Below are 12567 nucleotides of genomic sequence, written 5' to 3'. Positions count from 1 at the left end.
ACATGTCTTCCAAAGCTTTTGCAGATGCCTTTCACTTGACTCCCGCAACTCACTTGGCTTGAATAGATTGTTGCGCTGTATCTGTTCAGACAGATTCTTTAAAAAATAAAAAATAAAAAATAAAATAAAAAAAAGTGGACGCACAATTATTGATTGAAGAACTATATACTACACACTAGGAAATACGGAGACACTTCGTGTCTAAAAACCATCCTGTAGACAATCTTCCGAGTCCATATTCCAGGTGAGCCTTTTACCTTGCCAGCGGCATTGTGCCTTGTTATCCCCAATCAGTATTTCAAGAATATTAACATCTATACATTCGTGGTTAAGCACTGGGGGAATGGCCATCCCTTAAGCCTATTGAGGAAGACATATACCAGTGTATTTAAGCATCTGTCCTTGGAATCTATTGATAGTCATAGATAGGCTAATTGAGATAGGCTACAAGTTGTGGTTATTTATTGAGATTTCCCAGACTGTGAAATTTTGCCATCACCATGATGCTTCGCTTACTTCTATGATATAGAATGGAGCAACAAAATCATTAACATTGGCTTCACCTTTACTGCCTTTTGCACCAGGCAAATGTTCCTATTAAATTTATTGATTTATTTGAAGCTTTGTTAACCATAAACGAAGCTCTTGGCTATACCCTGCTCGTTATACTTGGGACCTGGTTATGGCATTGGGCTATTTTGTCATTTTCTTTCGATACACTTTCTTGCTTTGATCCTCAGCGTTCCCCTTCACGGTTTTCTGCTCAATTACTCGTACATATAAAGCAAATAGCACCAACCTACTTACTTTACAATTTGAAGTGAGCCTTTTTAACAAAGAGTATTTACAAACTCTCGCCATAATTCACCGAAGGGAGTTTTATATGTAGTTTGTAGTCTAGTAATCGCCTCATAAGAAAAGTGACAAATACAGCAGATACTCAAGCGATATGGTTGCAGCGATTAGCATTTGATTCTTATTCCGTTTTTAAAGTTACCACAGGAAAAGATACGACTATTGATAGATAGATAATGAAAAATGGTATCGCTACATAACCTCACAATGATTATTTAAATTATAGTGGTTATCACTCGAGCGTCAAGGCAAGCAAACACTCAATAGCAGACTGAGCATCAGCACATCCTTGGTCGGCTGCTTTGAGATACCAGTCGAGAGCTTTCGAATTGTCTTGCGAAACCCCTTCGCCATGAAAATACATGTAGCCTAGACTGCTCTGAGCGACGGCATTCCCATAGTTGGCTGCTTTGAGGTACCACTCAACAGCCGTCGAATAGTCCGTTAAAACCCCTTTGCCATGAGAGTACATATAGCCTAGGTTGCTCTGAGCGGTAACATTTCCATGATTGGCTGCCTTGAGATACCAGTCGACAGCTTCCGAATAGTTTTGTACTCCTTCGCCACGGGAATACATGAAGCCTAGATTGTTCTGAGCATCAGTATGTCCTTGATTGGCTGCCTTATTAAGCCAGTAGAAGGCTTCCGAGTAGTCTTGTGAACTAAGGTACATGTAACCTAAGTCACTCTGAGCGGTGATGTTACCTTGGTTGGCTGCTTTAAGACACCAGTCGATGGCTTTCGGGTAGCTCTGTGGTACTCCTTTGCCGTGATAATACATATAGCCTAGATTGCTCTGAGCGATGTCGCTTCCTTGAGCGGCTGCCTGGAGATACCAGTTCACAGCAGTCGAATAATCCTGTGGAACCCCTCTGCCATGTTGGTACATGCAACCAAGGTTGTTCTGGGCGCTGGCATATCCTTGACTGGCTGATCTGGTGAACCAGTCGATGGCATTCGAATAATCATTGGAGGTTCCTTTGCCATGGTATAGCACGTAGCCTAAATAGTTCTGAGCGACGGCATCTCCTCGGCTGGCCACCAGGGATAGCCAGTTCATAGCATCTGAATAAGCCTTTAGATCGCCTTTGGGCTCAAGGATTCTTTTTAAATAGCTCCGAGTAACAGAACTAGCGGGGTCATCTGGAATATCAGTAACACTGGGAATATTAGGAAGTGTCTCGTCCACGCCTCTCGGCTGAGTCTCTCCACCAACCGGCAATGCCGGCAACTCTGCTCTTTCCTCAACTGTTGGTCTTGCCGAACTTGTAGCTCCGTAACTTGAAGCATGTTCTGAAGTAGCTGCAGTGCCATGCCTTCTGGAGGGTTCTTTCATACCTGCCTTGGGGCTTTTGGCGTTATTGCTGGCATAGGACCCTTTGGCAGCCGGTTCTTCCTCTCTCTTTTCTTGGATCGTTGTTGAAGCTGAATATGACTCCCTTGGGATGCCAGCTTGAGAGGGGATTACCACATCCAGTATGGCATCAAGCTCTGCACGTATTCGAAGTGGCTTTATACTATATATGTTGTTGCAACATTGATATGGGTTTGAGCTAACACCAAACATAATCTAACACTAAAAAGCAACGGATGTCGTAGCTAGCGATCAATTATTATGCTTATTCTTACTATTCAAAGCTATCATCCGTGAGGAAGGATATAACTACATTCTCTTGTTTTATATGGGTTGCATCCTTGTAGGAGGATACAATGTCGTTCCAGAGGATGATATGCTGCTGTGTTTTATGGTCAAGTCGAGCTTCTACGTATTGGATATCTGACAATGGAGCGGATGATGCATCCAAGCTGACTAGGCGAAATGCCTGAAGCTTTTTCTCTGTAAATATCATGGCTATTAGTTTGTGGTCGCGACAGATGAAGAGAAGATAATGAGAACAGGAAAAAGGAGGTTGAGAAAAATGGCAATAAGGAGGGTATTTATTCAAAAATGACTAAACCGAATAAAAAGAAGTCGCGACTCTTTCCCACGCAAACGATGAATTAGGGAAGAGGGTAATGTCAATTTACAATTGGGTTTTCCGCAATGAATTACCGCTTGCTAATCATTTCAACGGAATGGCTCAAGACGTCTCATTCTTGATTCAATCAGTGAATGTTGGATTGTTATATCGGTCGCTGACCACAAAGCGCTTCTTGGCCTGTTGACACCAGCACTGTTGCTTTCGTCTCTATGTATTATTTCAAGGGGGTTCTGCAGGTGATTGTCTACTTGCGGCCCCAGGATATCCTATCAGACCAGAACCACTAATGAGCGGCGATTGTTCATAAAGAATATGAGTTGTTATAACATTGAGATGAAGTATGAATGCAAACAAGGTTCTTTGGCAGCGAATGGTCTATATTTAATGGGAAGCGAGTGCAGGAATGGACACTACACAAAGACGGTTGTTATCGATAGTCATGTCCAGTCAGATACAGTGCCGTTTAGTCGAAGAAGCAATTGCTTTTGTCATTATCAGTATCATCAGATCCTAAAGACGCGTCGAATTCGTGGGCCGTGGAGCAACCTAATTGTGGACATTGTTTTCTATAAATCTAACATATTAATCTAGGATACACACACATGTAAATAATTTCAATTTCGTGGTCACGTCACTGACCTCTGGCAAGCCCTCAATTAATTCGCACCATCACAGCGCTCTTTTCGAAAACCTCTTCTCGACATCAACACTAACCAGCTGCATCTACTCATACAAGCAACATGGAGTCCTCAAAGACCATCGTCGTCGATAACGGCACTGGGGTAATGTCCTTCTATCATCCCATCCCATCCTTTTTCTTCTCTTCACTTCTCTTTTGTATTTCTTTCATTCACAACCATCTTACGCGAAATAAAACTAGTCTCACTGGAATTATATTTACTTATATTGCATGTATTTCTTTACGAAGACAAGTTGAAGGCAGAAAACAAGATGAGGAACTTTAGGACGTAAAGAAGTGCATGAAGAGTCGCTGGCTTTTTTTTTTTTTTTTTTTTGTTTCAATTGTGGCATTTTATATTATCTCAGCAACAGCTCTTTTCTCTCACTCAATTCCTTTGTTGACAATCAAAGCTTCGGCATGGGGCCAAACGCAACCTATACCAGTGTCTATTCATGCTTTTTATCCTAATGCTTTCTTTTATACTTCTCTTTTTTTATTAAAAAAAAAAAAAAAAAAAAAAAGTTTTGCAAAGTCGGATATGCTGGATCAAATTTCCCAGAATATGTTTTCCCCTCAGTGGTCGGACGTCCCATTCTACGCGCTGAAGAATCCATCGGCAATGTACGTGTCAAGGATATCATGGTTGGAGATGAGGCTGCAGAATTGCGTTCTATCCTTCAAATGAGCTATCCAATGCAGAATGGCATTGTCAAGAATTGGACTGATATGCGACATCTTTGGGATTACACCTTCAATGAGAAGCTCAAGATCGATCCACGCGACACAAAGATCATGTTGACAGAACCTGTTATGAACCCCAAAGCCAACAGAGAAAAGATGGTTCAAACCATGCTTGAGGAATATGGTTTCCAAGGTGTCTATGTGGCTATTCAAGCCGTCTTGACTCTTTATGCACAAGGTTAGGAATCAAGGGAAAAAAAAAAAAAAAAAAAAAAAAAAAAAAAAACAGGCATTCTCCGCTGCTCTTGCAAAAACTCTTGAATAATCTCGACTAGTTTGATACTTGTAATTAACGCGCTTTTTTTCTTCTTCCCCTTATTCTTTAAGCACTTACAACGGGTGTGGTTGTCGATTCTGGAGACGGTGTCACGCATATTGTACCTGTAGTCGATGGATATTCTCTTCCTCACATTACAAAGAGGTTAGATGTTGCTGGACGTGATGTCACTCAGTACCTTATCAAGTTGTTGTTGCTTCGTGGTTATGCCTTCAACAGAACTGCCGACTTTGAGACTGTCCGTCAGATCAAGGAGAAGCTTTGCTACACTAGGTGCGAATTCTGATCATTCTATTGGGAATCAACTAGGACTTCTTTATTATTGCTATTCTTATTTTAGATCATTGGACATCAAATTTGATGCTAACATTATGGTTACCTTTTCAACTATTACTAGTTATGATGTGGATCAGGACCTTAAACTAGCTAATGAGACTACTGTCCTTGTGGAGAGCTACACGGTAACGACAAGTTTTTGGAGAAAAACCAATGGAGTTTTTATTGTGGTCTTTTAGTATTTTGATGGAACGACTGATATATAATGTAAATATTTGTCTGGATGTATTTCTTTAGCTTCCTGATGGTCGTGTCATCAAGGTCGGTTCTGAAAGATTCGAGGCTCCCGAGTGCATGTTCCAGCCTCCTTTGGTTGATGTTGAGCAACCTGGAGTTGCTGGTATGGACGCCATAACCATGTGTCATTATCAATTAACCTTGCTCTGCCTAGTGGGATCTTTTTTTTTTTTTTTTTCTTACTAATTTTTTTATCCTACATATTCAATGCGATTTTTAGAAATGCTTTTCCAATGTATTAATACTGCTCCCGTCGACACACGTCCAGAGTTGTATAAGCACATCGTCCTTTCTGGTGGATCTACCATGTACCCTGGTTTCCCCAGTCGACTGGAGAAGGAACTCAAGCAACTTTATCTAACAGAAGTCGTAAAGGGCGATGTCCAGCGCTTTAGAGTATGTCTTTACTGTTGCTATTGCTATTACTATTATTATGGAGCCAACAAAGAGTTCATTACTAAGAGGCTGATCTTTTAATAATCAATCTAGAACATCAAAATCCGTATCGAGGATCCTCCTCGTCGTAAGCACATGGTGTTCTTGGGAGGAGCTGTGTTGGCCAACATTATGCAGGACAAGGAAGCGTTCTGGGTCACAAAGCAAGAGTGGGATGAGCAAGGTATTCGTGCATTGGATAAGCTTGGATTTGTTTCGTCAAACTAAGAGAAAACGAAAGAATAAATAAAACAAAGATTAGATTGGGCAGACAAAAAAGAAAAAGAAAAAGAAAAAGAAAAAGAAAAAGAAAAGAAAAGAAAAGAAAAGAAAAGAAAAGGAATGAAAAAGGAACGAAGCAGATATACCTAAAAAAGAATAAAACTTCCTTTATTGCACTTTAAATAAAATATAAAATATTTTTTTAAAAAAAAAAAAAATGGGAAGGGTTTACAAGCTAAATGTTAACAGTCATGTGTAATTTATGCATTTCAGCAATAGTTAAAGATAATATTGTACATGTTTATTGGGAATCCAAGCAATGAAGCTATGTCTAAAAAAAAACATCTTTTTTACTATTTTTATCATTTGAAAGAAGTTTTCTGTTTTTTAGTAAAATACTCTTTTTTTAAAAAAAAATAAAAATAAAAAAAAAAATCAAATGTGGATTACTAATGGATGATTCTTACCTCCATATCTACATCTTCATCATTTAAAGGAGTCGAAACTTCAGAATTCTCTTCAGAGCTAATGCCAATGACCGCTGTCGTCTTTCCAGTCCCACTGTTGCTACCAGGCCATTGTTCCTCAATCGCTTTTGCAACCAATCCGTCATCGTCCGCGACCAATGTTCCTGCTTTCCATGCGCCATATTTAAGTCCGATTGCCTTGTTCAGTTCAAACTCTCTGGCCAGGTCCTGTTCATTGCCCTTCCAATCCTTGTAAAGCTGCAAATTCTGACGACCAACAAGTCTCATAGTTTTGATACGAAGATCATTTCCACTCTGCATCCGATATTTGATAAGAATAATAGCAATAATAATAATAGTAATAATAGTAATAGTCAGTTAAACATGGACGAGAGATGTGCATAAATTTGATCTACATTTTACATTATGCGGAAATAAATCATGAATAAATAAGAAAGCGATTTTACCCATAACGGTAAGAATTCCTCAGAGATCTCTCTGAAATGTCCAATGCCATACTTCTCAATCCCCTTTATAAGAAGTTCGCGCTCCTTATCTGTCCATTTCCTGGCCACTTCAACAGGTTTACTGCCTCTAGGCGGACGGAAATAACTTGATAAAAGAGGAAACAATAATAATGATGGAAACAGCAATATAGTTATGATTGTTATCTTCAAGCCGACGCGTTCTCCTTCATCCCTGGTTAACAGATACTCCAAAAAAAAAAAAAAAAAAAAAAAAAAGAGCAGGTAAATGAACGCTACTTCTACTTACTCCTGGTTAAGAGTACCATCAGGATGGATCATGTTTTTAGTAATAGGGAACTCATCTCGAATGCAAAATTTGAGACGAATTTCATTAATCCGTCTCTGTCGTGCATCAAAGACTCGTTCTGGTTTTGGTGATGCAGGAGAAGGAGAAGGGGAAGGAGAAGAAGAAGAAGAAGTGGAAGTGGGATGAAGAATAGAGGAAGAAGAGGGTAACTGCTCCTGATTTATTTCCATGATGCCGGATGTTCAAAATGTGTAGACGATGAGGATCCTTGTAATGGCAATGTTGCTTCTTGCTTTGATTTCAGAAAAAAAGCATTCGTGGAGCGCGTGTGAAACGCGATTGTTTTGATTTTAATTTAAAGTATGACTGTTGCATTCAAATTAACGTTGATCTGCTCAAGACTTTGCACATTATTATCCTCTCGGCTTCGCCTCCTTTTTGCGACTTTCTCTTTTGAAGAACTGAATAGAGTCGCCTCCTCTTCTTTGATCCAACGATGGAAATGAGGAAGTGCCAGGTGACTCAGTCAAGCTTCTTAGAGTCCTATGCTCTAACAGCCAAACAGGCTGGCTCTGTAATCCAATCGAGGCGTTAATCGTTAAACAAGACGTCAACAAGAAAAGGTATACCCCAAGATCTTCGTCTAATTACACTACTTTTAATAATTCTGCATGGACTCTTAGTCGCGGTGACAGAAATACCTGAATGGCGGTATGCTGTGGTCTGCTCTGGACCGAATCCACTGGATTCCAAGTATTATAAGTTATCAAAGATGAGCGAAAGCTGATTATTGAACGGCAAAGGAATCTGAAATGCAAGTCAAGCTTGACTTAACATATGGGACTTCACTAAGCGCCAGTGTATGAACATTGGCTTTGTACTGAGAGCTGGAGCCCTAAAATCCAGACATGGTCCTCGTCAAACGAAAAGGGCTGAAGAGTGAAGAGCTGCATGTATTGTAGAGTTATTGAGCACGTTGACACATTGGCATGGGCTAGGTGGCAAAGTTTTTTCTCCTTGTCGTGCATGTATAAAATTTCACGACGTGGACATGCTACAGAGACCTGAACAACATTCGTTTCTATAAGTGGCCGTCATCCTTCCATACTTTTGCAGCATGGTCAAGATTCATTTAAATCCGTTGGAGATTCCAGTAATCATCTTAATTATTGGGAGATCCCTCCATCGAAATGAGCTCATGAGATGTCTTCGCGTCTCCAAGGCTTTTCATGATTCACTTATCTCCGTATATAGAAGAATAATTGTCGCGCCTGACCGAGCCTATCCTACTGGTGAAGTCCCGGAAAAGCGCAAGAAGTATATTGAGGAAATTGAATTTCAACATGTCTTACCAAAACAGTTCATGTCATTACAGGGTTGCAATCGTCTCCGGCTCATCGGATGTCTCATGGATGAACCAACCCTATGGAATCTCTCCGAACTGAGTCCACTATCGAACTTTATCAAGACTCACAGCTCTACAATCGCCAGCTTTACCTGTACCGCTCAGTTTTTCAGCAACGCCAGGCCAAGTCCAGGATTCTGGGAAGCACTACTGGAATGCACCCATCTTAGGATCCTTATTATTTCTCAGGTACATGTAGATAGTGATACAGTAGACGTTTTCTTCAAGGTCTGCAAGAAAGTAAGGCGCTTGAGTTTGGATCGCATGTCCATCTCTCAGCTGCCTGATAACTTTCTGAGCGGCGAATTTAATTTCCCAAGAATGCGCACATTGCGCCTTCATGGGATCCAAATACTCAACCCTCTACATCCGTATTCGTCAATGGGATGTCTTGGCATATGGACTAAAAGATGCTTAGGGTTGATTCAACTGAGATTTTCTGCATACTATCTTCCTACTCAAATTAAGCAACGAGCAATCGACGATTTCTACAAACCAGTCTTCCTTCAGTATCCTTGGACAGTGACAAATTTAACAGACCTCTCATTAGAAGGCATGGACGTAACAGACGAGGATACGGCGACGCTTCTCAGACAGATGACTTCTCTAAAACAGTTTGATGCCCTAGATTGTGATTTCGGCCAGCTCTCATTGTAAGAACTGCTAGCAGATAAGCAAATGATTTTGGATGGTGGACGCATGGTACGGAAGACAAGGCTTCGGAAACTTTGCGATACAATCGAGTCATTGGCGTTCAGAACAAAAAACAACAAGGCTGGCGGTATTGTTCAAGCGATCTTGACCAATTGTCCGCACCTGAAGCAATTATCGACTCCGATAATCACAGTGACAGAAATTGTCAATGGCGCACAGTGGGTCAGCACTGGCCTCATCGCCATGGCCATCTATCTCAAGGCTGATGTCGACAAAGAGACTGTAGAAGGTATGGAGAAGCAGTGCATCGTGTATAGACAGCTAGCCAAGCTGACTCAACTGCGATATCTCAAATTGACGTCGGGATCATTTGGTTATGGAAAGCGAACACTGGACTTGAGGTTGAGAGTAGGTTTGGATGAACTCATCAACTTCAGGAGCCTGAAAACGTTAGACTATAGAGGGGATCGGCAGCAGAAGGTACAACCCGATGATCGGGCATGGGTCAAGGACAATTGTCCACACAGAGAACTCATCGATTATTAGGCAACTGTGCTTGTTGGTAGATGTAGTAAAAAAAAAAAAAAAAAAAAAAATTACTTCGCAATCTGATATAGAGCCCTTCCAAGATATATATTTCCATAATGGCTATAACGTAAGAACAGACTAAATCGCATACGAATTGGCTTGGGACAATAGCATTGAAACGAATAGCAAGTGGTTGTTCATTGCAGAGGATCAGTTTAAACCGACATTGCCTCTTCCTTTAGTTCGGTTAGCCGCCCTCAGTTCTTTTGATTTGTCTTCAACAATTCTGTGCTTTCATCCACTTGGATTTGTTTCACCGAGTTGCACAGGCAACCATTGTCACCCCTTAATATGCCACAAGCAGAATCAAACCAAATGAACTAGGGATGGCTATTGTGTGGGGAAAAGAGCGAATAAATGGCTTCATCAGCTCCCTTTTGCCGTCATTCTTCTCAACCTCCTTCTTTCCCTCCTTCTTTCCCTCCTTCTTTCTCTCCTTCTTCTCCTCTTACCATCTTCTCTTCAGACACCACAAATACAAAAAACAGCAGAACTACCGATCATGATACTTGCTGAGAAAAAGTTTCAGGCATTCCGCCTTGTTAGCTTGGATGGATCATCCACTCCAGTATCAGATATCCAATACGTAGAAGCTCGATTTGACCATAAAGCACAGCAGCACATCGTACTCTGGAACGACATCATATATTCTTATAAGGATGCAGTTCACATTAAGCAAGGGAGAGTAACTTTATCTTTTCTCACGGATGATAAATTTGAATAGTAAGGATGACTATGGTAAAATAAATGACCGCAACGACATTTGTGAAGCCAATTGCTTTTTGGTGTAAGCTCAAATCCATGTCAATATCGCAACAATAATTTTAGTCTGAAACCACTTCGAATCCGTGCAGAACCTGATACCATACTGGACATGGTTGTTTCCCTAAAAGCAAACAACCCAAGAGAGCCATGTTCAGAATCAATCTTACCTCAAGAAATTAAGGAAGAACCAGCTACAGAAGGATCCTATGAGTTTCTCGCCCCTAGTGCTGTCAGCAATAACACCAAAAGCTTCGAAACAGATATGAAAGTTCCCTCCGGAAGACAAGACGGCGTAGCTTCTTCAACAGGCGTTGCGCTCTCTTTAGAAGGTGTTCCGAGTAGCGAATCTACAGCTTCGACAGCACCAGCAGTTGAAGAGAGTGCAGAGTTGATGGCAGCGCCGCTTGGTGGGGTGTCCCAATTAGGAAGCATAGACAATATACCCTCCAATCGCTGGGACTATAGTTATTACATTGAAGAGGTCAGAGGATGTTCAGAGACTCCGTCCAGCCCTCCAGATTGGTTAACTCAGCGAGCTCTTTGGGATCCCAGCGCCCAGGCTCATCTAGGTTACGTGTACTATCATGGTAGAGGAGTCTCACAGGACTATTCGAGAGCTATCGACTGGTTTACCAAGGCAGCCGACCAAGGAAATAGCGCAGCTCAGAGTAATTTAGGCTGCATGTACGAACATGGCAGGGGTGTTTTACAAGACTATTCGATTGCTGTTGATTGGTACCTCAAAGCAGCCAGCCAGGGGAATCTCATCGCTCAGAGTAATCTAGGCTACATGTATTTTTATGGCAAAGGAGTTTTACAGAGCTATTCGAAAGCTCTCGACTGGTGCCTCAAGGCAGCCAACCAAGGCGGGATTGCCGCTCAGAACAACTTAGGTTACATGTACCTTAGTTCCCATGACTATTCGAAAGCTACCTATTGGCTCTATAGGGCAGCCAACCAAGGACATACTGATGCTCAGAACAATCTAGGTTACATGTATTCTCGTGGTAAAGGAGTGTCACAGAACTATTCAGAAGCTGTCGACTGGTATCTCAAGGCAGCCAACCACGGAAATGCTATCGCTCAGAATAACCTTGGTTACATGTACTACCACGGCATAGGAGTTTCACAGGACTATTCGAAAGCCTTTGACTGGTATCTCAAAGGGGCCGATCAAGGATGTGTTGATGCTCAAGGCGCTATTGGTTATATGTATCGATTTGAAAAGGGCGTTCCTAAAGACCTTATTAAAGCAAAATAGCAGCATCAGAAGGCCGCGGGCCAAACTGAAGTTGATAGTTGGAGAAAGTAGGACCTATCCAAGTGCTCCAAGCTCATGAATATTAAAACTGAAACCTTTTTAAACTGATTATATTTTCAGGCTATATAATAAGTGGTATCGTCTTTTGTATTGCCTGACGACCGAATAGTAGCCACTCACAATTGGGTCACGCGGCAGCAATCCTGTTCAATAGAAACTCCTGACCTAATCTTCCTATTTATTCTGGAATATGATCATGCCATTTCCGCTGTGAGTTAAACATAAAAAGAACTGGGTAAATAGGATGGGATTCAGATGAAGGCCATAGCAACCTAGTTGCTTGAGCATTATTATGTTTGTTATGTTTGTCGTATTCCTTATGAACCGACTGTCAATAGTCAGAATACGAACTACAAACAAGCCATTTTTTTGCTGAAACACGACAAGTGATTACAAAAATAGTCTGCTACGAGGCTTCCTTCAAACTGGCAAATCAGCTTTTATCATAGAGGCTGGCGATGTGTCTTTAGTACACATTGTTGTTAGCGTAAACCATGTGATCAAGTATCTGACTCTGACATCCGAGAATACAGTGTATGAGGCTCCCAGGATCCATGTGTCTGTTTGACTAAGGTTAGAGTGCGCAATTGGACGAAAGAAGCATGAAGGTATTTTGGGAGTCATAGCATAAAAAAAAAGAGTATAAAATGACAAGAGAGCACGGCACAAATAGTCTATTGTCACTACTATGAGCACCGGCGCGAATGATATGAACAGGCTCACCCTACAGTTTCGATCAAGGTTGGCAAGGCTTCAAGTAACTAAACGAAGGCAAGAGAGGTATTTGACAGTTGTAAAAGCCAGTAAAGGCGTGAAAGTCTCGCTG

At 41.3% G+C, this 12567-nt stretch overlaps 4 protein-coding genes across 4 annotated transcripts; 2 read left to right on the top strand and 2 right to left on the bottom strand.

Moving 5' to 3' along the window:
* Positions 1 to 963: 963 nt before the first annotated feature.
* Positions 964 to 2920, bottom strand: BCR41DRAFT_345452 (hypothetical protein). The gene is made up of 2 exons (XM_022022718.1): positions 2485 to 2920; positions 964 to 2372 (listed from the first exon to the last, which is right to left on the bottom strand). The coding sequence occupies exons 1-2, from the start codon at positions 2703 to 2705 to the stop codon at positions 1088 to 1090; spliced, it is 1506 nt and encodes a 501-aa protein (XP_021886201.1). The 5' UTR covers positions 2706 to 2920; the 3' UTR covers positions 964 to 1087.
* A 542-nt stretch (positions 2921 to 3462) lies between these two features.
* BCR41DRAFT_345450 (actin family) lies at positions 3463 to 5835 on the top strand. The gene is made up of 7 exons (XM_022022717.1): positions 3463 to 3619; positions 4042 to 4438; positions 4588 to 4810; positions 4935 to 4998; positions 5111 to 5213; positions 5331 to 5506; positions 5600 to 5835. Exons 1-7 carry the CDS (start codon positions 3578 to 3580, stop codon positions 5771 to 5773), a joined length of 1179 nt encoding a protein of 392 aa, XP_021886200.1. The 5' UTR covers positions 3463 to 3577; the 3' UTR covers positions 5774 to 5835.
* A 228-nt stretch (positions 5836 to 6063) lies between these two features.
* On the bottom strand, positions 6064 to 7326 carry BCR41DRAFT_418577 (hypothetical protein). Its single transcript, XM_022029642.1, has 4 exons — positions 7009 to 7326; positions 6702 to 6846; positions 6235 to 6549; positions 6064 to 6120 (listed from the first exon to the last, which is right to left on the bottom strand). Exons 1-4 carry the CDS (start codon positions 7236 to 7238, stop codon positions 6118 to 6120), a joined length of 693 nt encoding a protein of 230 aa, XP_021886199.1. The 5' UTR covers positions 7239 to 7326; the 3' UTR covers positions 6064 to 6117.
* Positions 7327 to 10811: 3485 nt separating this feature from the next.
* Positions 10812 to 11681, top strand: BCR41DRAFT_298944 (hypothetical protein; the record flags this gene model as incomplete). The annotated part of the gene is made up of 1 exon (XM_022020504.1): positions 10812 to 11681. One exon carries the CDS (start codon positions 10812 to 10814, stop codon positions 11679 to 11681), a length of 870 nt encoding a protein of 289 aa, XP_021886198.1.
* Between the last annotated feature and the right edge of the window lie 886 nt (positions 11682 to 12567).

This window comes from Lobosporangium transversale (assembly GCF_002105155.1).
Source record: "Lobosporangium transversale strain NRRL 3116 chromosome Unknown BCR41scaffold_2, whole genome shotgun sequence".
NCBI classification, from domain to species: domain Eukaryota; kingdom Fungi; phylum Mortierellomycota; class Mortierellomycetes; order Mortierellales; family Mortierellaceae; genus Lobosporangium; species Lobosporangium transversale.
This window is presented reverse-complemented; position numbering and strand designations above follow the sequence as displayed.